The sequence below is a fragment of the Amia ocellicauda genome, chromosome 18, assembly GCF_036373705.1.
Source record: "Amia ocellicauda isolate fAmiCal2 chromosome 18, fAmiCal2.hap1, whole genome shotgun sequence".
NCBI lineage: Eukaryota > Metazoa > Chordata > Actinopteri > Amiiformes > Amiidae > Amia > Amia ocellicauda.
This window is the reverse complement of record NC_089867.1, coordinates 9475700-9499524: the sequence shown is the minus strand read 5'-3', so window position 1 is coordinate 9499524 and position 23825 is coordinate 9475700. Positions and strand designations below refer to the sequence as shown.

The 23825-nt window shown below is 36.9% G+C and overlaps 1 protein-coding gene across 2 annotated transcripts in view; it reads right to left on the bottom strand.

Moving 5' to 3' along the window:
- The window catches only part of grb10b (growth factor receptor-bound protein 10b), a 112312-nt gene that overhangs the window by 58050 nt on the left and 30437 nt on the right, over positions 1 to 23825 (bottom strand). For both annotated transcript variants that reach the window (XM_066690439.1, XM_066690440.1), the window contains exon 3: positions 9794 to 9887. In XM_066690439.1, the coding sequence (XP_066546536.1) occupies positions 9794 to 9887 (94 nt within the window). The remainder of the gene's footprint in view (positions 1 to 9793; positions 9888 to 23825) is intronic.

Below are 23825 nucleotides of genomic sequence, written 5' to 3'. Positions count from 1 at the left end.
ATTAATTCATTATTATTATTAACAATGCCTATTTCCCTGAAATAGCTGAAATAGGATGCATACATTATTTGAACAAGCTTGATTTATTGGCCAATACTCACAGATCATAAATTAGTAAAAAAAAAAAAAAAAACAGCACTTGAACCTTCATGACGCGCATTCCTAAAGAACCGAGTCTTGTGCCAAAGAAAATGTGGAACCAGTGTGCTTGGAATAATTTCTTTATCGGCATATTTAAAGTCTATTTGGCAGTAGTGGATGAGCAATTCTGAAATATGAAATGCCAGACAATATCACTCTGAAGCAGTCTGCAATGGCAACAGTTGAACTCTTAAATGAGCAGAATCAGAACCAGTGAGGTCAAAGTTTGCATGAAAATGTATATATTTGATGAGCAACTGGCCAATGATAAAAAAACATGCTTTTGTTTGCAGTTTGTAGAAGTTAATTAATTGTATATCATATAAAGAAAGGAAAATGCAACCATTTAACCAATAAAGGTTATGTTCAGGATTCTTTGATTAGTCACAGAATGAACACTGTACGCTTTGTTATTATTATTAGCACCATCATCGCCATCATTAGTATTCTTTACTTTTGATGCGTTACTAACTTCAGCAGTCTTTTTGCCCAATGTGGACAGCACAGGCCTTGAGCAAAAAGGGAAAGAACTGAAATATTGATGCTGAGTCTGCCGTTTCTACTGTCACTTGAAATGAACAAAAGTAGAGCACAAAACTGAAAGCTATTTACAAGCTCCCCGCTTATTATCTGTATTGAAAAATAATGCATCTGTGTTAAATGTTAAAGCAATGGGCAAGTGTATGCCATATAAACAATCTTTTGATCTTTCCCGTGATTAGTTAATCACAGAGCCCATTTACAGTAAGTCTTGCTACTGTAGACTATAGCTTATCTAAGGCAGGGGTTTTCAAACCAGTCCTGGAGTACCCCCTGCCCTGCTGGTTTTTGTTTCAAAATAGGTCTTAATTACTTAATTGCTTATATTACATATATTGCTTTGTTAGGTCAAATAAGGGTTCAATTAAGCAATTAAGACCTCAGTTGGAACAAAAACCAGCAAGGCAGGGGGTACTCCAGGACTGGTTTGAAAACCCCTAATCTAAGGAGAAAACAACAGGGATACAGTTCAGCATTGGTTTCCATTGTCAGGTATGTTTTTGTATATATGTATCTTACTTTATATAACAAAAAAATATTTAAAGCGAATGTATAGCTCTTCAAGAAATCTTAAGCAAAATTACATTTACAATTTGAAGTTTTTTTCATGACGTAGGACCTACTGGTATTTTGATTTGGAAAATGTAAACCGATCTCTTAATTAATTACTAACTTATGATTAATGATTGCCACGGCTGACACTGAAAAATTGATGCTTATGTCGTGCCAAAAACAGAGATCTCCAAAGTTTGTTTAAATCACTAATCTCTCATACTGTTGACTCTCAGTTAGCACAATGAAAACCTCTGTAGCCCACAAGAACCTTTTAAGGTGTGGGAAACCAGGTAAAACACTAAAAACACTCACATCAGGTAATGGATAAATAAATGCATAAATCATTCTCTGCCTAATGTCACCCACATTTACTGTGGCTTATCTCTTACAGAACGAGTGAATTATATAACAGCCACCTTCAGTCTGTCAGTGGAGCACCTATTTAAAGTAGAATAAAACTTTAGCAATGTATTATTAATGTAATCTGGGTAAAGTACATCCTCCTAACAGCAGTGCTATCCCTACCCACTGCCAGGCGAACCACATATTGTGACTGAACTCACGATTCTGCAGTGATCTGAAAAGGTTTCCTTTAAAACACTAATAAAACTCTTCCTCAAAAGGGTATCATCAATTGCACATTGTAGCCCAACTACAATTTCAAACTTCTTGTCTCTGAAATCAAATATAATGCACCTCTTTACATTTCAACATGCCAGTTTTCTGATCTGAAAGATAAAAGTTTAATGGCTCATTCAGCTTGTATTAAAAGTGAACCTGTCAAAACTGCCTCTGTGAAAAGTCACGTAAAGGTTTGAGCATTTCATTCCACTGCAGAAACATGAATGTATAACCAGCCAACAGTTTGACATGACGCAGTCTCTTATCCTCAAGCCGTAGGAAAGATGGTATTTCTGACTGACATCTTCGCTCCCTCATTAGGCAACGTTCCCACATTTCAACAGAGTTCACCTAATCTCCTCTTCAGAAACGGCACCCTGTGACATCTGTACCAAGTTCTGGTCTACTTCCAAATCTATGTCAACATTTCCAACATAACTATTCTGAAGGCAGGAATGTTACAACATGGTTTTTTTTTTTTTTAAGGAACAATGCTTGCTTTTAGAACCAACCTTAGAGAGACAAACTCTTGTTGACAAAGGAGGACATATTCTTGTTTAGTTTGGACAAAACTACCATGTGACCAAAACTACCAAGTTCATGCAGAAGACTCTCAATCTTTGTTAGAGAAGCTTTTAATTGAGCTAATTTCCCCAAGATCATGTTTTTCACGTTTCAGCCATACATTACAGTGAAAAAGTACCTTTCATGGGTACTGAGAATGTTCAAATGCATTATGAAATGCAGGGGATTGCAGATATTTCAATCATATTTAACCATTACCTGACATAAGTACGCAGGGACATGTTTTAGACTCTTAGGCTGTGAATAAAATCATTGTAGCATGTCTAGTTGAACATTACACCTATAGAGAGAGTATATGAAATGTCAGAAAAGAGAGCTTCACCACCTTGAGGCTTATTCTGCATTTGGTACACATTAACTAAATGCGTTGTTCACAGTAAGCAAAGAAAGGGGCTCCGCAAGACCCACACAATGCCATACCTCAGCAATTGTGATCGATAAAAACTCCCACAGGACCCAAGGATACGACTCTGTAGTTTTACCAGCCCAAGATAAATTAGATCACTGTTGTGATGTGAGCTGACTACAGCACACTGGATCTGACTTTCAATCATTATGTCTTGTTAGTGTCAAACCAAAGACACATTCCATATGTTAACTTACTTTAATCAACTTACAGAGACTGCAGACCTCTCCCCTAGTCACACCGCTGTCTGCCTTGGATGAACATTATATAATTCCCTTTCCCCCCCATTCTGATCTGGGAGATTCAACAGACAGCATAAGAAAAAGCCAAATGAGGAAAGATTCCTCTTGTAGGGGGTCTTGGCAAGAGGTTTAATGGCCTAACAGTCTATCTATATACATCAAACAATGGCTGGCTGCCAACTCTCCAAAATTAAAGCTTTCAGGGAACTTTTTAAAATTAGCTAAACAGAACAAAAAAGATACAGACAACCCTGATACGAGAACTAAATAAGGGTTTGGGGGTGTAGAAGATTTGGCACCACTATTTTAAAAAGCAACTAGAATTCCACATTATATCCGACCACTCTCTCACTCTCTCTCTGTGTTGCTGAAATCAATGCATATGTATTTAGACAGCCATTTAATCAATGTATTTAATCAAGGTTTACTGTTAAACACACATTAAAGAACGCACACTCTGCTAAATAATATAAACTGAATGTTCGATCTTCTTTTGCAAAATCAGCTGCTTCTGTAAACTCTACAAATTGAACGTGAACTTTATATGTCCAACAGTACCCAGTAGGAGTTGTTAGCAAGTCCTGTTATGTAACGGCTGGCAGCAATCACTCAGGCTTTCTGCTTGAAAAAATGGTCACAGTGACAAGTAACCAAATATTTGACCAGTAACCACACAAAGACATCTGACACCTGTTCTCTGTTACACTGACACACATCCTTCAATGGAGGAAATAAATCAATGTGGGGAAAAAGATGTTCACTGAACTGCTCTCACTGAAGTATAAAATTTCCCTAATTAAGGTACATATGCCATTATTAGCCCCACCAAGAGCTAAACCCCCCAAATACAGCAAATATCAACAAATCAAACTATGCCCAATCTGCAAATCTACTGGGGCACTGAACCCTAACCCCAATCAAATCTCAGTTGTTTTCTCCCTGAACGTGAAAGTTAAATTAAAGTTAAAATAACCTGAATGTAATGTCAAGACCACTCCTACCTTCACTATTATCACACAATGCATCAGAAAATAATCATAAATATAAATAATCTGAACTGAGGCAAGTTTAAATTAAAAGGGTTCAATTCAGAGTGGAAAACTGACTGGATTGGCTTGTGCTCTTGATACTTGGTTTGTGAGATCACAAACAGCTTTTCTGTATAATCTCCAAGGGTTTAAAAAGAGATCTAGAAAACAGAAAACACGCAAAGACCCAGAACAAGACTTGGAAGAATACAGAGTTTTAGTGGATTAAGGTCCACTGCCGGCACCTTGATCCAAACCGGATTAATGGAATTAGCCTTTTAAATTCAAACTATTTGGGTCTGATTTTCAGCTTCATAGCTTACAGTGATCTTAGGTCAGACTGTAAATATTTCACATACTTTATGAACATCCAGACTGTGGTGCCCTGCTAAATGTATTTTTTTTTTATGAAAGTGGATTGAAGGTGAATTAAAAATGAAATCTTCAAATCCACTTCAATGTTAAAGGGTCTTAAAAGTCTTAAAAGTTAAGATTGTATTTCAGGACCAATGTCTATTTTTTATGGTCTGATGTGGGTACAAAGAAGACTAGTGTTGACTAAACCAATATAATCTGATTTGTAAAATATCCAAAATCAGATTTTTCTGTGCGGTTTGTTTTCTTGTGTTTTTGTGTTTGATTTTTCCTCGTTCTCCATCGATCAATTGCATATGCATAAAACCACGCCTGTAACATTAATTACACCGTCATAAACTCAAAAAACAACCACAAACAAATACTCTTTGTACTTAAGAGTCTTTGTATTGCTTGGGCCATAAAGCCAGAAGAACAAGATGTTTTATGCAGGCTGCTGACAAGGCTGGATGAGAAACTAATCCGTTTTGTCTTGAATACATCGATTTAAAACAAATCCATATACTGAGAGATGAATAACAACAAAAATTATATATCTTTAGTGGAAAGGGCATTTACCTGACCAGAATTTGATTAGTTTAAAAGATTTCTCATATCCTCTTCAACAACATGCACATTATTCCAGAATGACACTCTTTTGGAGGGGTTGAAACGTGTTTTTTAATCCAGATTTTAACATTTCTCCAATTTCATCATCTTCGTTCCTAATACATTGGCTTCAAAATCCTGTGGAGAGAAACTTCTCCACTGTAATGTAACTGGAGAAAATGGAAGTTGTGTCTTATTCCGTTATGAGTCGATCCTTGTGTTTGAAGAACAAGTCAGGCGTAACAAGCGCTCTACAGTGGATGTCATCACTATATTTTCGCTCTGTATGCATTCCATCAGCTGATTAAAAACACCATGCTGTTCTTTTGTTAGAAGATTGTAACATGTTTGTCTACTTGAAAGGAAGGCAATCAAGAGAGCTGTATTGAGCAATAATCTGCATAAAAGGTATTTAGGTCTTATTTTTATGGGTTTTTTGTTCTTGGTGCTGAAACCAAGAACAATAAAATTCCTTGGTTCCATATGGCTCCTCTCAACACATGAGCAGTCATATTAAATACAGCTTCATATTTTGCATCTCTTTGGTATACTGATCAAATCCAAACATTCTTTACAATTGCTGCATAGTTACATTCTATTTTAGACTAGTTGACTTTCTGTTACGCAAGATTTAAAAAATATTTTAGGATTTATTTTATTTTATTTTTACATGACTATTGTATACATCAAACAGAGGGGCGGGGGGGGAATCAGTTTATAAATATTCATTTATATAAATCATGTGCTGTTCAAGTTCATGTTCATCCATAATAGCCAGTCTGTGTCAACAAAAACCGCCACTCCTGCCATCCGCCAACAATTAAGGCACGGCAATTGTACTAAAACAAAGGAGCACTACGTCTGATCTGTCAGTTACTGATCTCCAGCATTTCTCTGGATGTGATAGAAGGAAGCGCAAATAAAGCGCTGCTAGAAAAAAGACCAACACAAGCTTAATTTGAAAGGAATCACTGGACCCATTCTTTTACCCCGATACCTTTCAAACTGTAAAACACAGCTCCCAAGGAACGCACATCACAATCGCAAGACAATGCGCTCTGTGGTGGTCGTTGCACATTCAGTCAAGCCAGAATTAACTAACACTTCTGAAAATACCCCCAGCACCAGGGCCAATCAATTTCAGCCAGTGCCTGTTGGGGGCAGGACACAGTAATACGATTACTCCAACCATTTTCTGGACCACAAAAAGGAGCTTTAATAACACAACATTCTTTCCTGAGGAATGTAAGCTATATAATTTGTCCAAATGTTTATTCAGCCACTCTAACATGAAAGCAGCTGCAAGGGCTGCAGTAACAAAACACAAAAGCATGTCATCCCAAACAGCGGTAACCATTTAAAGACATTAAAGCCAACATTAATTTCAATTTTCTTGAAATACCGTAACCGGATAAAAAAAAATTATAATAATGTGCATCACTAATGCATCAAACTTCTAAATTTCTAAAGTCTCTGTCCATTCAACAGCAAAAGTTAAAGAAATGTGGGCTTTATCAGGATGCACAACATGTAGTTACAGAGCAATGTAAAAACTCAGAGTACTGTACACACGTGGGCTAGTTTCCCAGCTTACTCTCTTACACATTTGAATAACCAAGGGTACATTGTATAGTACTGCCCTTACAGGATGGCCGTCGAGGAAATTGCACTGAACAGAACTGAGGAGGGACAGTGGGGAAAAATACATCTCCAATCAACTAGCCCAAGCTGTAACTCTTCTTAGATATCGGATACAGAATACTGTGCATGACTATCAAAAACACGGCTGTGTACTAATGAGAAACATTAACCTGGGAGAGAGACGTCGAAGAGCTCAGGAGAATGTCTGCTTTCACTCGTACTTTCTCTTTTGGATTTTAGGTCAATTAGGTTTAGTCAGGGAGTGCTGAATATTTTGAAAGCAAATCCCTTAACCGCAAGGGTATTATATGAGGTTGTAAATGTAGAATGACACTGTGATTTTACAAGGACGTGTTTTTTGTTGTTGTTGTTGTGGTTTGATTTTTAACTATATCTTAACAGAACAATATTGTTGATATTGTTAATTTAGTATTCTTTATTATTCATGTATTTGTTTATGTAAACCTATCCCTTTAAGCAGACTTGATCAAAAGATCCAAAGCATTAATGAAATCATAATTATATTAGTCTTTTAAGCACTTTTACTCTAGTACTTGGCCCTACAATGCAGTTGTATGGCTGATCACAAGAGTCACCAATCATCTGAATGCAATAGATCACATAACATTGTGGGGGAAAAGCAGAGCTTCCAAGATTAGTTCAACAGTGTTCACAGGGAACCGCTTTTAACCGCTTTACTTCAAATTGTATTGACATTACAATCCATAATCTTGAATCAACCACAAGCCCCAACAAAAACCCTTCTTTCATCTGTGGAATGTATTGCTTGAATAATTTGAAGATTCCTTCAGCAGTAAGTGGTGATGGACCCAAATAACTCACACACTAGACTGGGCACATAAGTATTCTGTCTTAAAGCAGCTTCAGTGATTAAATATATAATTAAAGTGACTAGAGTTCATGTGAAAAGCTGCACTATTCTTATGATAATACTATCCCAGTCACAAATGCAGAAATACCATAGACCTATTAGGAGTACTGTCTAACACCTGTAGCTACAGATAGCTCATAAGTACTAAGTGGCGAGATGTCAAAATAGACTACTTGAAGGAAACACTATGGTTTCAACAGGTTAAAGTGAAATGTAGGTTTTTTTCTTTATTTTTCAGTTTCCATTCCCACACAAATGGCCCTGAAAATGCTACAACTTTGTGAAGGATTAATATATAACCACACTGTGTTGTAGAGAGTATCATTACATTCAAAAGATGAAACCTGTAAATTCAATAGTTATAAGACCGGTATGAAAATGTTCTCATTGAGTTGTTATATATGGAAAAAATATCAAATTTCCTTTGAATATGAATTTCATTAAGGCGCCCGAGTGTAATGGTTTCTCTCCATCTAATATGGATATTACTTTTTGTAAAACAAAAGGATCATATTCTTTAATTTAACATTGAAGCAATACTTTGCCTGTAGGGAAAGAGAAGTTTTAGTATAGTGGGAAATTGCTTTTTCACAGACCACAGTTCTTCAATATGAGAGTGAAGTCAGTGAAGTATATAACAAAAGGAAGAAAAAAGGACCAAACAAATTTTAAAAGAAATACTGTAAGATCAAATATCTGAAAATGGAACAACTGAATGAAAAACGTTCTTGCGAAGTAGCCTTGCAGCCTTCACTTTTATGACAAACTCTTTTAACAGGGACATTTCATATAAATGGATTAATGGAGTGGTGCGAAGAAATATCAGAACAAGTAAAACAAACTCTCTAGGTACAACTTTGATTTATCACTAGTGTAACTACTACAAATAATGTCCCTCGAACTCTGAACTCACTGGCAATTGAACCATGTTCTAATTTTAAATACAGATACAGTATACAGATCATGGCATTTTAATTAAATCAGTTATATCACAAAACAGGTCTAATCTACATCTTATTGCTTTTGTTATATATTTTTATACAGTCTGTACAATAAGCTGATCTTTCCTTGCTCCCGCAGTTTGTGGGTGTGTTTCATTGTGCGCTCTGCACAAAATTGGAAAAGTTTAAATGTAATTTCTGCTCTATTTATTTCCATGAGAGTTCTCTCATACATTAATTTCCAGACATTTCAACAAACTTTAAACATTACCTCCCATGCTGGGTCAATATTGTGCTTAAATCTCATGCTCCGATTATTATGGATAGATTTTTTTATGGTGCAATTAGATTGAAAGCTTAATTATAATGGCACCCTGTGTCTTTACAAAATCAATCCTTTGAACTTTTGAAATGTTTACTACGGAAGAGCTCTGAATACATATTCCAGTTTGAACTTAATGAGCGAGTCTTATGCTTTAAAATGCGCCTCAACCCACCCCCCTGCTCACACACTCCTCTCCTCCCCTTCGGCAGCGTAGAAAGTACTGAAATTAGTCATCTCGGAGTTGCAACACTTACACAGTAGGAAGGAAATCTGTAACTTCATTCATTAAAAAAAAAAGATTCCCAAAGTCACTGGGCTTCTTATTTTTGCTTTTGAACATAATTATGACAATAGCTTACCTTCAAAACGTGCCAAACAAAGCAACACACATAATAGACTTTATTTACATTAGAAGTTCTTTAATCTACGTATGAAGTTTAAATAATGTGAAAGTACTTTAGCGTCTCTCAAAAAACAACAGTAAGCCAATGGACTGAAAAAATACATTGTTTTCTAGTCAGTGACCTTCCAGTGGGATGGGCGTTACAGATCAAAATTGTAGATTAGTAATTCACGTAAAATCTCCCGCTGCTCGCTGGCACTAAACCGGCACTCTATCACTAGTGTCTGTGGGTTTTGGTAATATGAAGTATTTCTCTACTGCAATCCTGTCTAATTTAAGTATGTGCATTTCAACCGTAGTTTTCTAAAGTACTTTATTACCTTGCTTTATTTTATTTTATTCTGAAACAGTCTTCACCATGTCTTCCATCTATCTACCATGTTCATTATTGAAAAATAGTCATATTTAATTCCATTTAATTTCAGAAACCAATTACTGCCAGCTGGAGCTATACATTTTCCAAAGATGAGCAAAAACTTTCCTATTGAACCCAGGCCTCTCCAGACTTACCTTGGTGGTTAGGAGAGTTCCGATTGGGCGACTGCTGGAAGTTTGGCCCAATCAAATCTGCTGGCCTATGAGTTGGAGCCCGGTCAACATTGTCCTATAGAAATAAATAAAAGAAAGCATGTTACCATGTGAAAAGTATATCTGCAAGTAAAGTACATTTCAGAAACAAATCCCAGATCTTTTTAGTTTTTAAATAAATAGGGAGTACTGTCTGTCCCAAGTAGGATGTGAGGGTTGAAGCTGTGAGTTGGGTTGGCTATTCCAATTGCGTTTTAATGTATAAACTTTCTTGGAAACAAATCATTCATGGTTTATTCTGTATTAGCTGCAGTAATTATGAAGTTTAGATCTTCAAAACGATTCACATTTTATGTATTGTCTAATTATTTCCCCCCCCACTTTCCCACTCAATTTGGAAAACGACTCCCTGCAATGAAAGCCATTGCTCTACAGGAGGGAAAGCACAAAGTGTAGACAGAACGGCCAACACCCCCAACCTACAGGCACCCGTGAATCCACAGGGGTCTCTCGTCTACAGATAGCACAGTTATCCCCAGCTGGCTTACACCTTCCTTCCCTCGGCAGCAATTAGACAATGTCTTTGGGGAACCCCAGGTGAAACATTTAACCAATATTTGTGCCTATTTGTGTATTTATTTTAGAAGTTCCTTGTTTCAGAAATATGACATTTTGTTTTGGATCCTAGTTTGAACAAATCGATGCATTCAATTTAAACCTAATATTCCATGTTGTATATGACTAACTCTGTACAGCAACTAAAATACATACAACTTATTTTTATATATAATGATCCACAGAGCTCTTTAAATAGCCTCTCCTCAAGGAGAGCCGTTTTAGACTTAATTGTGGTATGACCTCAATTTCATAAATGAGTCCATTAAACAATTACAGAAATGCATTTTTAGAAATATACAAATTGGGACTTTCTCCATGATGTGAAATGTGAAAGTCAGACATGTAGAACACAAAATATATATATTAATTAACACTCTAGAACACACTTTAAGAATTAGAGTTTCAAACCTTTTACCTCAGACTCTTAAATACACTGTAAGCTATACCCTAGATTAGAAGCAATGAGATGGCATAAAATCAAAAATATAAATGAATAAAGAAATAAATAAAGAAAATGCACCCACAGGAAAGTAGACTAGTCCTTAAATAAGTAATTTGGTGTTTTTTCTGCCCAATTTCCTACGGACAAACAAACTTAATAAGAGATGTGCTTTAAATACAAAGGGCTCTATTTAAATCAGACACCAAAAACAACAGCATTAAGATGTTGCGACTACCAACTGAGCTTCCTAACAATAGCCGAGGCTCAAATCACTTTCTATAGCCTTCACTCAAGAAGATGAATAACATAATGTTTGACAACAAGAACAGACAAAACAGGGGGAGGGGGTGGATGGAACACCCAGTAGAGGGGAGGGAAGAGATGAGGGGTTTCTGGGGCTGGGGCTTCCCACAGTCTGATACTCTCGGCATCAGCTGATTCCCTTAGCGGAGGGAGTTTCCGCACATGTAAATAGTGGTCTTGTCCTCATTTCCCCCTGTAGCTACAGGAGGTCAAATGTTTTCAGGGCATGCTCAAAGCAGCTCATAAAGCATTAAACAGGAGGAATTTAAGCAACAGATGAGTTGCGTTGAGATAAAGTGAAGTACAAAAAAAGAAAGTTTTAATGATGCTGCGATGTAACGGAACACACACTGTATGGGATGTATCGACATTTTGGAAACTTCAAAACAAAAAATGCTTCATTTAAGAATTACAAATGAATAAACAAACTTTTCTTTCCCTTCAATTTTCATATTTGGGCCCACAGCCTAACTGTCAGAATAAACTAAATGTGCAAATATGAATAAGCATTTAATATTAAATTGCCCTTGTATCAAGACTCAAAGGGTAATTATAGTAGCAAAAAACATAGAATTTGTTCAGCAATTTCTAAACATACTATTCAAATTCTGTTGTTTTCAACTTCTTTTGGCAAATTCCACTAATTTGCTTACTATTTTTATTCTGAATTTTGATACTGCATTGCAGCGTCAGATGGGGGCTTTACACTATAACACACATTACATCAATAGGTTACCTACTCTGTTTTCAGCCGAAGAAACAGGTTGAGTCACAAACCTAGGCATGACCATCATTTGAAGATGGGCCCATACGAATCTATACGAAACCTCATTCACTTAATTCAGTAGAAAAATAACTAACGTTTACAGTGATCTGGGGACTCTGAAGGCCAGTTTACCCTCCATCATCCCACCAAAAACTCAGCGACAGTGAGCTGTCCAGCGATTGTCACCCGATCAAGTCACCAGTTTAGTCCGAAGCCGAACTATAAACGTGCAGCAATGCTCCTGCTACTCTAGACCCCAAACTGATTAGATCATAAGGAGGATCATGATTTAAACCACAGTGTTAATTTGTATTTCATTTTGGTCTTTTTTGGGATGGGGGGAGGTGGTCAGCCAACAGTGATGAAATCTATCAAATTAATCAACACAATTTTAATGTATTTGATTAAACACTTCTGTATATAGGCTAATGAAAGAACATTCATGGGTTCAGTGATTGTCGACCGAGTGACTGTTGTTATCAAGCAGGGCAACTGTCTCCAGAAAGTATAAACTGCACGACAACACGAAATGATCAGTCGCTTCGCTTTTCAATGGCAGTTGGAGGACTGAGTATAAACCGACCTTGATTCTAATACTTGAAAATAAAACCCTAATTTAACTACTTGGTTTCATTTAATTGCACAAATTAACTACAATATTCAAAACAAATACTTTTCTAAGTTTTCTAACCTCATATGTATCCCTTATCAAAATGTACTGCTGCCAGATCTTCTATCTATAAAAAGTTTTTTCCTTAAAAATCCAAGTTCCCAAAAAAACTAATATGGATTTAAAAAGCACTTCTGCAGCTTCTCCAAGAAGAAGCACTATCTAAAATAAAAAATAAAGTATTGTTTGAATAGATTTTGTGGGTTGGAAGAGATAATCAGATTTTTGGCCAAGACTTGAATTATCATTGCTTTATTTGAAAGCAGATGTTGCTAATGACAAACTATATGGCACGCTTTCCAACACAAGACCGTGGTGATGACGATTAACAGACAGGTATGCTGACGGGAGTTCGTTCAATATGTGAGAACTGCTAATGCTGTCCAGTGTCAACAGTGAGCTTCCAAAATAAGAGAGACTGCTCAAATTAGACAGACACAAATATGGATTATACAAATATGTTCTCAATTAATTTATATTTCTTAAGCAACGCAGGACCAGCAGGGCTCATGTTACAGAAAGCTATATACCCAATACCATAATTACCATAATTGCGATGCAGCGTGATAAACCTTAAAACCGGTATACCTTCCAATCCATACATCAAATACCTGATCTCATGCATGAGAGTAATTACTGCATTTACTATATTATGGTAGGGTACCAAGACTAACAGTTATACGTGTAAGCCCGATTCACACAAACTTTTGAAGCCTTTTTTGTTGCCGGAAAGTATTGTGTGAAAGGATCTAAGCCAGCATATTGACACCAGGAATTTTCCACCTAGTCAAGATGCTATCAAATGTGCGGCAACGGGTGCGAGTGAATGGAGCAGGATTGGAATGTCGGCATTCCTTGCGTAGTACGTTAGTAAACCGGTGAAACCAATCAGAATACAGTGTTCAGATATCATTTGCATTTCCCTCCCGACTATTTGTTGTTCAAGAGTCTTTATTTGGAGTAAGAACTGAACCAGTGCCCCTCTTAGAACGAAGAGCCCAGTAATTCTCTCTCAAATCCAAACGCTTCTGTAGCATCTCATTTCCAAGGCTGTATGCAGTTTAATGTCTCAATGTGCTCTGAAATTAAAGCATAGAACAAATAAACACTTGGAGATAAACAAAACTATTCCATGAAAAAAATGGTTTAACAAAATTTAAACCCTTAAGCTGAAAAAACCCTCTGGAACCCTTTAAAGGGCATAAAATCCATGTACTTCTCTTTAATCCCATGTGTACTCTTCACTGGTGTGTTGTTTGCCAAGTGTTTGTATCCCATGAAAGCTGAAACTCTCAGACCCCCCCACCATTTAAGGCCCCCTCTCCGCATTCTGAAATGGGGAAGATGTGGAGATACTTGGTCCGAGTAGGAATACAAAATCTCAGAAAATATTGACAATGATGACATTCTGGAACCAGACAGTCTACTGATCAAAACAAGACCATCCCCACATGTTGGTAGAAGCAACACACACCCGTAGAGAGCTCAAAATGTCAAGAAGGAAATCTCTGTTTACAGTGTACTAATACACAACGATTTTACATAATTAGATCTGAACTTCATTTGATAGAACATCAAATAAGACTGGATTAATCATTAGGTTGTTCTGAACAAAACAAGCCTATTTACAATGGAATCCAATCGAAACTGAGTGATCTGTGACCGACTGAATGAGCCCTCCATTATTTTTCAGTTTTTGGTAACCTAAACTTTTTTTTTTTCCTACCTCTGGCAGTTTACTACTTACCTTTGTACCATTTCAGGTTATTCACTGGACTAGAACTGCTTAAATTTCAATACAAACTGGAAAAATGGGTGAATTTTCTTAACCGGTAGTGTACAAGTACGTGTGTTTAGCAACAGAAGTATGGACACTCAATATCAATTTAGTCTCTTTGTAACCAGTAGTACTCTCCATTACAATATAAAGATGGAACAAAAATGGTTTTGATCTCCCTAAAACTAAGGGTCTTTATTTAAAACAATAATACATTGAAATCTAGAAAAAGTGAGACTTTATATGAACATGATTTATATATGAATCATAACCTTGACTATAATAACAGATAACTAATAGCATGATTTATAGTAGTAACTGGTATCTGGTTAAAAATAATAGTGCAAGAATAACAGGGGTATTACACACTCAATTGCCATTTGTGGGACACTAACTCAAGAGCACAACAGAAACAAACAACTAATTGCTTAATAAAATCTTGATAATTGGTTTTGAACATCTCCCGGTTTGTCCTCTCACGGCCCTGGGGGGGGCAGACATCAGTCTACAAAAACATGCAACTACATTCCTCACATTTCGCTGTGATTTATTGTGTATTATTCCATAACAAATATGTGACCGATGAAAAATAAAAAAACAAGCAGAGACATTATAAATATTGCTGAAGCCTAAGGTTGTCAAAATAATATAGCTTTTCAATTTACAACCATAGAAAGTGCCACAAAAATGCCCTGTGGGTTTCTGGCATGCAACTTCTGGGAGAGTTGATCGCTTAAACACATAAAATACATCAAATATTACACAAAGCTTTAATACTGGTGGGTCTACATATAACAGTAAATCTCTGTCATTCAGATTTATTAACAGATCTGTCCATTGCGACATCCAGGTGCTTCACAATGACAATGTGCATGGCCACACACTGTCTTGACGTATTCTATTGACTGCCTCACAGAATCATTTGAAGTCGCAGGCATAACAGCGGTTTCTTTCTGTGTGCCGTTTGTCTTACAGACGCATAGTAATCAGCAAGTCTCTGCACGGGAACAACATCCATCCGCCAACACAAATAAAAAAAAAATGGACAGCAATTACTCTTGGAAAAGGTTTCCATTTAAATTTATTCATTTGAGGTTTAATGCTCATGCAATGCCAAGGAATAATTTCATTGATTCTGAAGGGTACCAAGATGCATATCATAACCTGAAATTCACCTTTCAAATCACTTAGCTTTTACATTTTTAATATAGGCCTACAAACTTTGGCAGAATCAAGATCAGAAGGAAATATGCTCAGTAAGGCCAACATAACTAATTCTAACAGCGACAGAAACCTTTAACTTTTGGTTATTTCTCTAACGTACACGTACTTTCATGTCAATATGAACTACTAAATTTAAATTGTATATTTCTTGGAGGAGCACATGGCATTACATATTGTCAATGTATTGCCAGATTTTGCTCTCTATTGCATTACTTTAAATACAGGGACTTTCGCCAACAATACTGTTACAATGTTACAATCAGCAATTCTACAACATCTTGTTACACCTTATGTTTGATTTGTGTAAAAGTAAGTTTCAAAGAGGTGATATATAAATCAATGTTTTTCCAAATGGAGCTTTGATACCGATACAGACAATTTACTTGTGCCCAATTTAGTTTATATGACTGAAACTCTTATAGCTTCCAGGTAGTTCATAATGCCATTGACCACACAGAACATGGCTCATTACACAATACCAGAGCTCAACCGATACAGGTTTTTTGGTTCCGATACCGATAACTTGGAAGTTAAATTTCCCGATTACTGATATATCTGCCGATATTAGATTTTTTTGTTAGCATGCAAAACATACATTTTCTAGCATGGATCCCTCAAATCTCTCCCTGTCAGGGAGAAATTGTGTCAAATATGCACTGGATTTTTATATTTTTACATAATTTTATATTTTTATAATAAACAACATTAATTTTCATCATAAATAACAACCACAAATCAAGCATTGTACAAATAAATTATAATGAGGGAGAACAAGGGAAAAATATGCAAGTTCTATACATTATAACAAAGCACAAGGTATATGAGCAATTTCACACACAAATAGAAAAATGTGCATGTCCTATACATTAGTACAGTGGCTCGTTGAGGACATGAAAAAGTATATATAGCCTCTCTGGTTATGTCGTGATCAGGAGATAACGTTATCTCTCACTATCAGAGAAAACTGAAGTGTTGCCATTTTCATGAGACAATGCTGAGACTGGGGCAGTGCTGTGTCGACACATTCGGTTTTATTTTCAATAAGGCTAATGCAGACAGAAATTGTTTTACGTCTTTCAATAATTGAAGGAATACACAAAGGAGTGGCCACCCCTTAACTGGTGACACAGGGGCTTTAAATACTCTATTCAATTATTCAATTAAACATCAAAGTGCAAGGGGACTAGAGGGGGAGAACACAAATTAAAACGTGCAAATGTGATATAGGTGTATTTAATCAAAGTGAAAAACGTACAGTGGACTGAGACCGCTACATATGTAACAGTTAAAACTGCATAAAACCATACACAAACAATTCCATGCATATCAAAAGGGACCACTGTGCGGTGATTCAGACCACTCGGTCAATGTGGTCTGGACCTCGGAAATTGTACACAGATGAAGGCTTAAATTAATAAATTTCAAGCAGGAATAACTATGCTCAATGGTTAACAGACTTATTCCAAGCCCTGTATTGTATGGAATAATAATAACAGTAAAAACATTATTATTATAGTAAAATACTCAGGATTCGAGCCGTGTACATTGAGCACCCTCCACCACAGCAGAGTGTTCAGACACAGAGCATGTCTCCAAGTGAGGCTTAACGCTGTACTGAGGGGTTACATCACTTCTAACATGTTCATTATGCAGAATGAGGCCATTTACAAATAAGCACACAACAGAATAGGCTATTATGAACATGTCTATAATTATTATGATTGTAGTTTGGATAGTTTTTAGGAGTTGTGTCAAGAAAACTAAAACAAATGCCAGGCACATTCAGTTTGCTCTAAGACCAGTGCGCGGTGGTCCAGAGCACTCGGTCGCTGTGGTGCGGACCTCAGACCACAAAATGCTACAACCCCTACTGGCACCGTGGACACACACTCAGACAACGGGCAATTTTTAGTCACCAATTAACCTGAACCACACGTCTTTGGACTGGGTGGAAATGGACTGAAACCAGAATACACTTAGAAAAGACAAGCAAGATATGGAGAGAAAAAGCAAACTTCACAGAAGTTTAATGCTTTACACACATTTCAGTCCAGTGGGTAGCCTATACATTAACCAAGAAGTTGTGTTGTAATGAAGCTCGCTACAGTTTCAGGATCACTTCAATGTTTGCGTCTGTAAAATCTAAGTCTGGCAAGTTGACATTGGTGGTGCACACTGATGTGTAGTCCTTTAATTATTGAAAGGCATGAAACAATTTCTGTCTGCATTAGCATTGTTGAAAATAAAACTGAATGTGTTGACACAGCACTGCCCAAGTCTCAGCATTGTCTCATGAAAATGACAACACTTCCGTTCTCTCTGATAGCGAGAGGTAACATTATCTCTTGATCACGACATAACGACCCGTTAAGTCATGATCACGACATAACCAGAGGGGCTATTTTTTTTTCTTTCATGTCCTCAACCAGCCACCGTACATTAGAGCAAATATTAAGATAAGTGTTTAGTGCTGATCTAGTTTATATTTGCATTTTACACGCGTCAGGTTCTCTCAGGTTCACAAGTCCTGCTCAGTGCTCAATACTGCTGATAACACAGGGGCAGGTTATAGTGCAGCCAGCACAGCACAGCTGCATTTGTTTTTAAGAAATGTATTTATAAATGCACTCGAAAGTGTAACTTATTTAAAACGTATGTTAAACATATTGCAGTACGAATCACAGTCAAAAGACTATTTAAGGTTTGAAATAGTTTTATAAATATCATGTATAGTTTGTTTTATCCAACATTGTCTGGGAGATGCGTCTTAATCTCATTTTCTTTAGATTGTTCTCTGTTATCTGAGCTTACTTGTCATTTGGAGACAGGTTTTGTTTGCCGATATCCAATCAACATCGTCAGTGAACATTTACTGTTTTTTTAATCTTAATTGCTATTGTGAATTTTGAAAAGTGATTTAATTAACTTTTCAGTGAAAATGCAACTCTATGCCATAGTATATGGTAATCTACAGTCATGACAAAAATAAAGAATCAAAACCATGCAGCCCAGCTTTTAAAAACACTTTCTATTGGTTATGAGGGTTTTAGTAAAACACCTCTTTATTGGTTCATGAGCCCTGTGTTTCTCAGTGGGTGAACATGAGAACCACTGGAGTTGGAAGCTTCCAGCGAAAACTAAAGCACCACAACTGTTAAAAAATGATGATACAAAACAATGACTGTAAAACCACATAAACATCTATGCATTTGTTGTCTGAAGTCTGACGAAGGATGTTATGGTAATTTGAAAAAATATTTAGGCAATAGTTTGAGAAAATATATCGGTGCATGATTGGTGGAAAATGTGCCGATACAGATATTTCTGTAACAGGCCAATATCTGCTGATATCGGTGCTCCGATATATCTCTCGGGCCCTATACAATACAGCATTTTATACCTTTGTCCATGTTAACACATGCCATTGATCATTAGAAGATAAGAAAGGGAAGATAATACTGAATTTAGCAAGGAATCTGGTTGTCATTACATTGATTTATTTGAGGGGGAACCTCAATAGCATTTTGCTCTGTCACTCCATTCACAATACCAAAGATGTCACGCACAACATGACCGTGCGTGCTGTTCCTCATCACTACACAATGCACTGATCACCACCAGCTGTGATGGACTACGTTCCAAATGTTTCAGTTGCTGGTCAGCGATCAGGAGAAAACAAAAACAAATAAAAACGAAAACAAGACTGTGCATGCGATGTATCATCAGAAATGCAGTTAGCAACATTTGGTTGCAACACAGAAAGCACTATTTATAGCTACTGTTGAAAAATGCTCATTTTACATTGGAGTAGAATTTTAAACATACCTCCTGAATAAAACCATATTTGTTAAATTGTATTTATTTATGACTCCCTTACCACAACACTTCAGCTCACTGCAGGCCCAAACCAAAGTGTAGCTGGAAGTGTGACTGTGTGAAGGATTGAGTCACTTATACTAGTGCCATGAAGCTATCCCTCAACTACTTTACTCTACTTTGCTCTAACCAAAAGTATTACTCATTGGCCTAAATGAGGATGATCTAGCTTGTAATAAAGCCAAAGCACTTTCTATATTTATTGACCTATTAGTCATCCTTGGCCCCAATGATCTTAATCCAATACCAAATGCACTATGGGCAGACAGCTAGAAGAAATAAACATGGCGATGGATGTGAGGAATTTTTTTCTGTGTAGTTTATTTCATCTTTAACGGTAGGAAGGTTTATGTCAATATCCTAACATTCTTCTGAACACATTTGGAATAATACAAAACATCTGCTAGCAGGGAAAGAAAGAGTTAACCATCCTTCACTTTCGCAGGACCCAAGCTGCTTCCATGGAGAAATGTGAAACCACACACACGTGAATGGCTTTCCACTTCAGACTTCCAAATACAGTAGTATCCGTTTGCCCAAACAGTAGATAATGAATTAAAATCCAGCCTAGATCGTGAAGCAAATGTGCTCAGTAAAATAAAATATCCCATCATAACGGCCATGGCAACCCTTAATGTCTGCTCATTTCTCACATATTTCTACAATTGTCATTAAATACAGGCTGGTGCAAATCGAATCAACTTAATTATGACACCAGCTGTGCATACTCTAGTTTAGTTTCAACCCAAAATGTCTATGTATGTGGGTACAATTCCTTCTGGTCTATGAGGTCTTTTGGATTTGACATCAGTGGATCACATATTGGAGTTAAAAGTATATATACACTTTTTTTTTTTTTTTTTTTTGTAATGATGCAGGAATTATGGTTTGGTTGGTAACAATTTTACAGGAAAAGATTTGCTCCCCAGCACATGAAAAGGACAGATCACCACAAGCCACATCAGGCAAAACCCATAGGTCACCAACATCTAAATCTTCAGGCAGCAGAACAGAACCAAAAAATAAATTTAAAAAAACATAATAAAGATGTCATTTGGAGCTGATTAATTCATAACATTTCTATGATGCCAACCATTCAGATTACACCCCTCTCTGTAATAAAGTTGAAAATCAGAGCAGCAGTCATTTTATTCATAACAGACTTGTCTGTTGCAGGATTTAACAGTCCTAATTTGAAGCAGTTATTCCAAACTTGTCTCAAGATTGCATAAGAACAAAACCACATTTTCAATCACTTTTTTCTCCGAAATCCTAGAACACAGACCTGAACTTCCAGGAACAGGAACGATGTGCTGCCAAAAGTCACCACTTGATTCACTGTAAAAACATCTATAAAAGTGAACACTGAAATTTACAGCCCTGAGAATACCGATATGTTTTATAGAACACAAGCTAATGGCTATCACAGTGCAAACTCGACATGAATGCTCTCAAGGATTATCCCACATTTCTACAGGCAGTGAATAAATGAATAGTATTTACTGTCGGGCTCTGCCAAAATGCAATAAACCAGAAATTCAACAAGTTGCTTCTGTTTTCTTTCAAAGGCTGGAAAAAACTACAGTTGAAATATAAGAGAGTATAGGGTTCTTACTCTGACAAGAAACTAAAAGAAGACATTTTTGTAGATTCATCTGGTTTTTCCTTACGTTTATACCTCAAGAGTCCTGAGCAAACTTAGATTTCGAGAATACATATTTAGGTTTTAAAGTGAAACAAAATCATGATTATAGGGTGTTGGAAAGGAGAACGCAAATCTAGATGCACACATCAATATTAAGCCATGATTCCTATTGCTACAGCTGTGGTATGCCACTTTGGTCATGGGAAGTCCCGTTCCAGTTAGTAGTAAGTTCATAAATCACCAACTGGAAGAACACCCAAGATACAAATTCAATGTAGGGTACACTGGTCAGTGAGGACTAAAGAGTTTTGGGGTGTTTGCTCCACAATTCTCTAAATGACTGGGCAATACACTGGCTGCTTATTAATCAAACGGAAAGCTTTCCAGGTGTTTGTAGATTGAGGATTTGAAGCTGAACTATAAAACCTGCTGGATTGGATCTCTTCGGGACCAGGTTTGGAGAAGCCAGATACATGGTATTTCAGTTTTATAAGCCCTGGAAGCACCTTGACAGCAGGAGAGGTCACCACTATGCACCAAAATGAGCACCACACAATGCTCTTGACAACAATGTGAATAGGAACTCATCTGTTTCATAAACTTCTGACAAACTTAAACAAACACTACAGCAGCAATGGGCATTATAACCATGAAACATTTAGGTTTATTTGCTAAGTAACTTAAACTTTAATGCTTTAACTACCATTTAAAACAAATGGCACAACTGAAAACTAACTCAATAGCCTTACTGTTCTTGTTTGGGAGCAAGTTTCATCACCCAGGAGTTCAAAATCACAGTGAATCATTTTTTCAAGGAGCATCTAACTTTCTAATGGGATGTGGGATTGCTGCGGGTTCATTTAGCAGCCCTCCCCACCCCCTCTTGAAGAATGCTCTTATTTCTGGTTAAGGTTGCATGTGACATGACTGTGGGTTCTCTGTGCAGTATAGGCAGTTATTAATTCATATCATATAACCCACACACAGGCGATGTCAATTGCAATTACATGGTGTGACTGAATTTGCAGACAGATAAAGCAATAAGGGGATGCAGGTAAAACTAAATGCTATGACTTTCCAATGGCACAGATTTATTCACACATTCTATGCAATCTCAGAGCTACCCGTTTCAAACAAACTCCTAGAAACTCTCCCTAACCGAGCCTGTCTGGACAAGTTACTACTTGAAGACGAAAAAAGAAAGTTACAACATGATACAGATTAATCTACCCATAAATTGTTTGTTTAAGGCGGAAAGCTTTAGTCGAATTCCAGTTTAAAAGTCATAGGGTACACGGAGGCAAATGGACTAAACATTTATCCACAAACTTCACAAAAACTCCAAAGAGGAAAGGAAGTTAACTTTTATAAAAGGCAGTTCAACAATCCAGGCAAGACAGTAGTTGGTAAGTTTCCCTGGGTCGGCTATGGCATTTGTCCAGTTTGTATGCTCCAAGACTTCTTTGGATGCTGTCCCAGATTCCCATAACATTTACTAGTGTTATATAACTTAAGCATAAAGGAGCCATTTCTGTTTAGGTTTTTGTGTTTGTTTTGCTGTTGTTGTTGGTATTTGTGTTCGAGAAGGAATTGCCACATCTAATGAGGCAATCAAGACAAACAAAAAAGAACATTTGGTATTATCTTCTTAAACTGATAACTTTGATTCTGTTGGTCTATCGTTCATGGAAGCAGTGCCCTTTCACTCAGTACACCACATTCCCCTGGGAAAGGGTGGACAACCACTTTTAAGCCACAGGGCATTTTCCAGCGAAACGAGCCACATTAAAGTCTGAAGAATGACAGCAGTGATTAATATTTCTGTTTTAGTTAGAACTGCATGCAATTTTGTCATGACAAAATAAATGACAAATAAGTAAAAAGTAAAAACAAACTTCTAGATGTTTTACCCTGACACTTAAGGGTTTAGAAGTATGAATGTGCATTGTCTTAACCCCTCACCCCACCCCAAAGAACTCCCTGCCTCTCTCTCTGGTTATAATTATTTCTTCAAGAACTTCTATTCAATTTACCTTTAAATTAAAGCTTGTCAGTCTGTCTTCAGTCTCTCAATACCCCTTGCTGATGTCACATAAAATGGAGTACATGGTCAGATAAGAACATTTCTAATGCAGTAATTGAGAACTACGCTTTCAGTAAGATTTTCGTACACTGAGAGGTCCTCTCGCACACTACATGTCAACACACACACATTGTGCTACACTGTAATCCATCAACTATAGATTAAACAGGTCCCCCCATTTGCATCCTAAAACGCAAATGTTGGTAAAAACAAATGTTATTTCCATGTTGAACAGACATCTCTCAAGGAGGCTACTATTATGAAACCATGTGACATTGTGAAATAGATCATATACACTCACCTAAAGGATTATTAGGAACACCATACTAATACTGTGTTTGACCCCCTTTCGCCGTCAGAACTGCCTTAATTCTACGTGGCATTGATTCAACAAGGTGCTGAAAGCATTCTTTAGAAATGTTGGCCCATATTGATAGGATAGCATCTTGCAGTTGATGGAGATTTATGGGATGCACATCCAGGGCACGAAGCTCCCGTTCCACCACATCCCAAAGATGCTCTATTGGGTTGAGATCTGGTGACTGTGGGGGCCAGTTTAGTACAGTGAACTCATTGTCATGTTCAAGAAACCAATTTGAAATGATTCGAC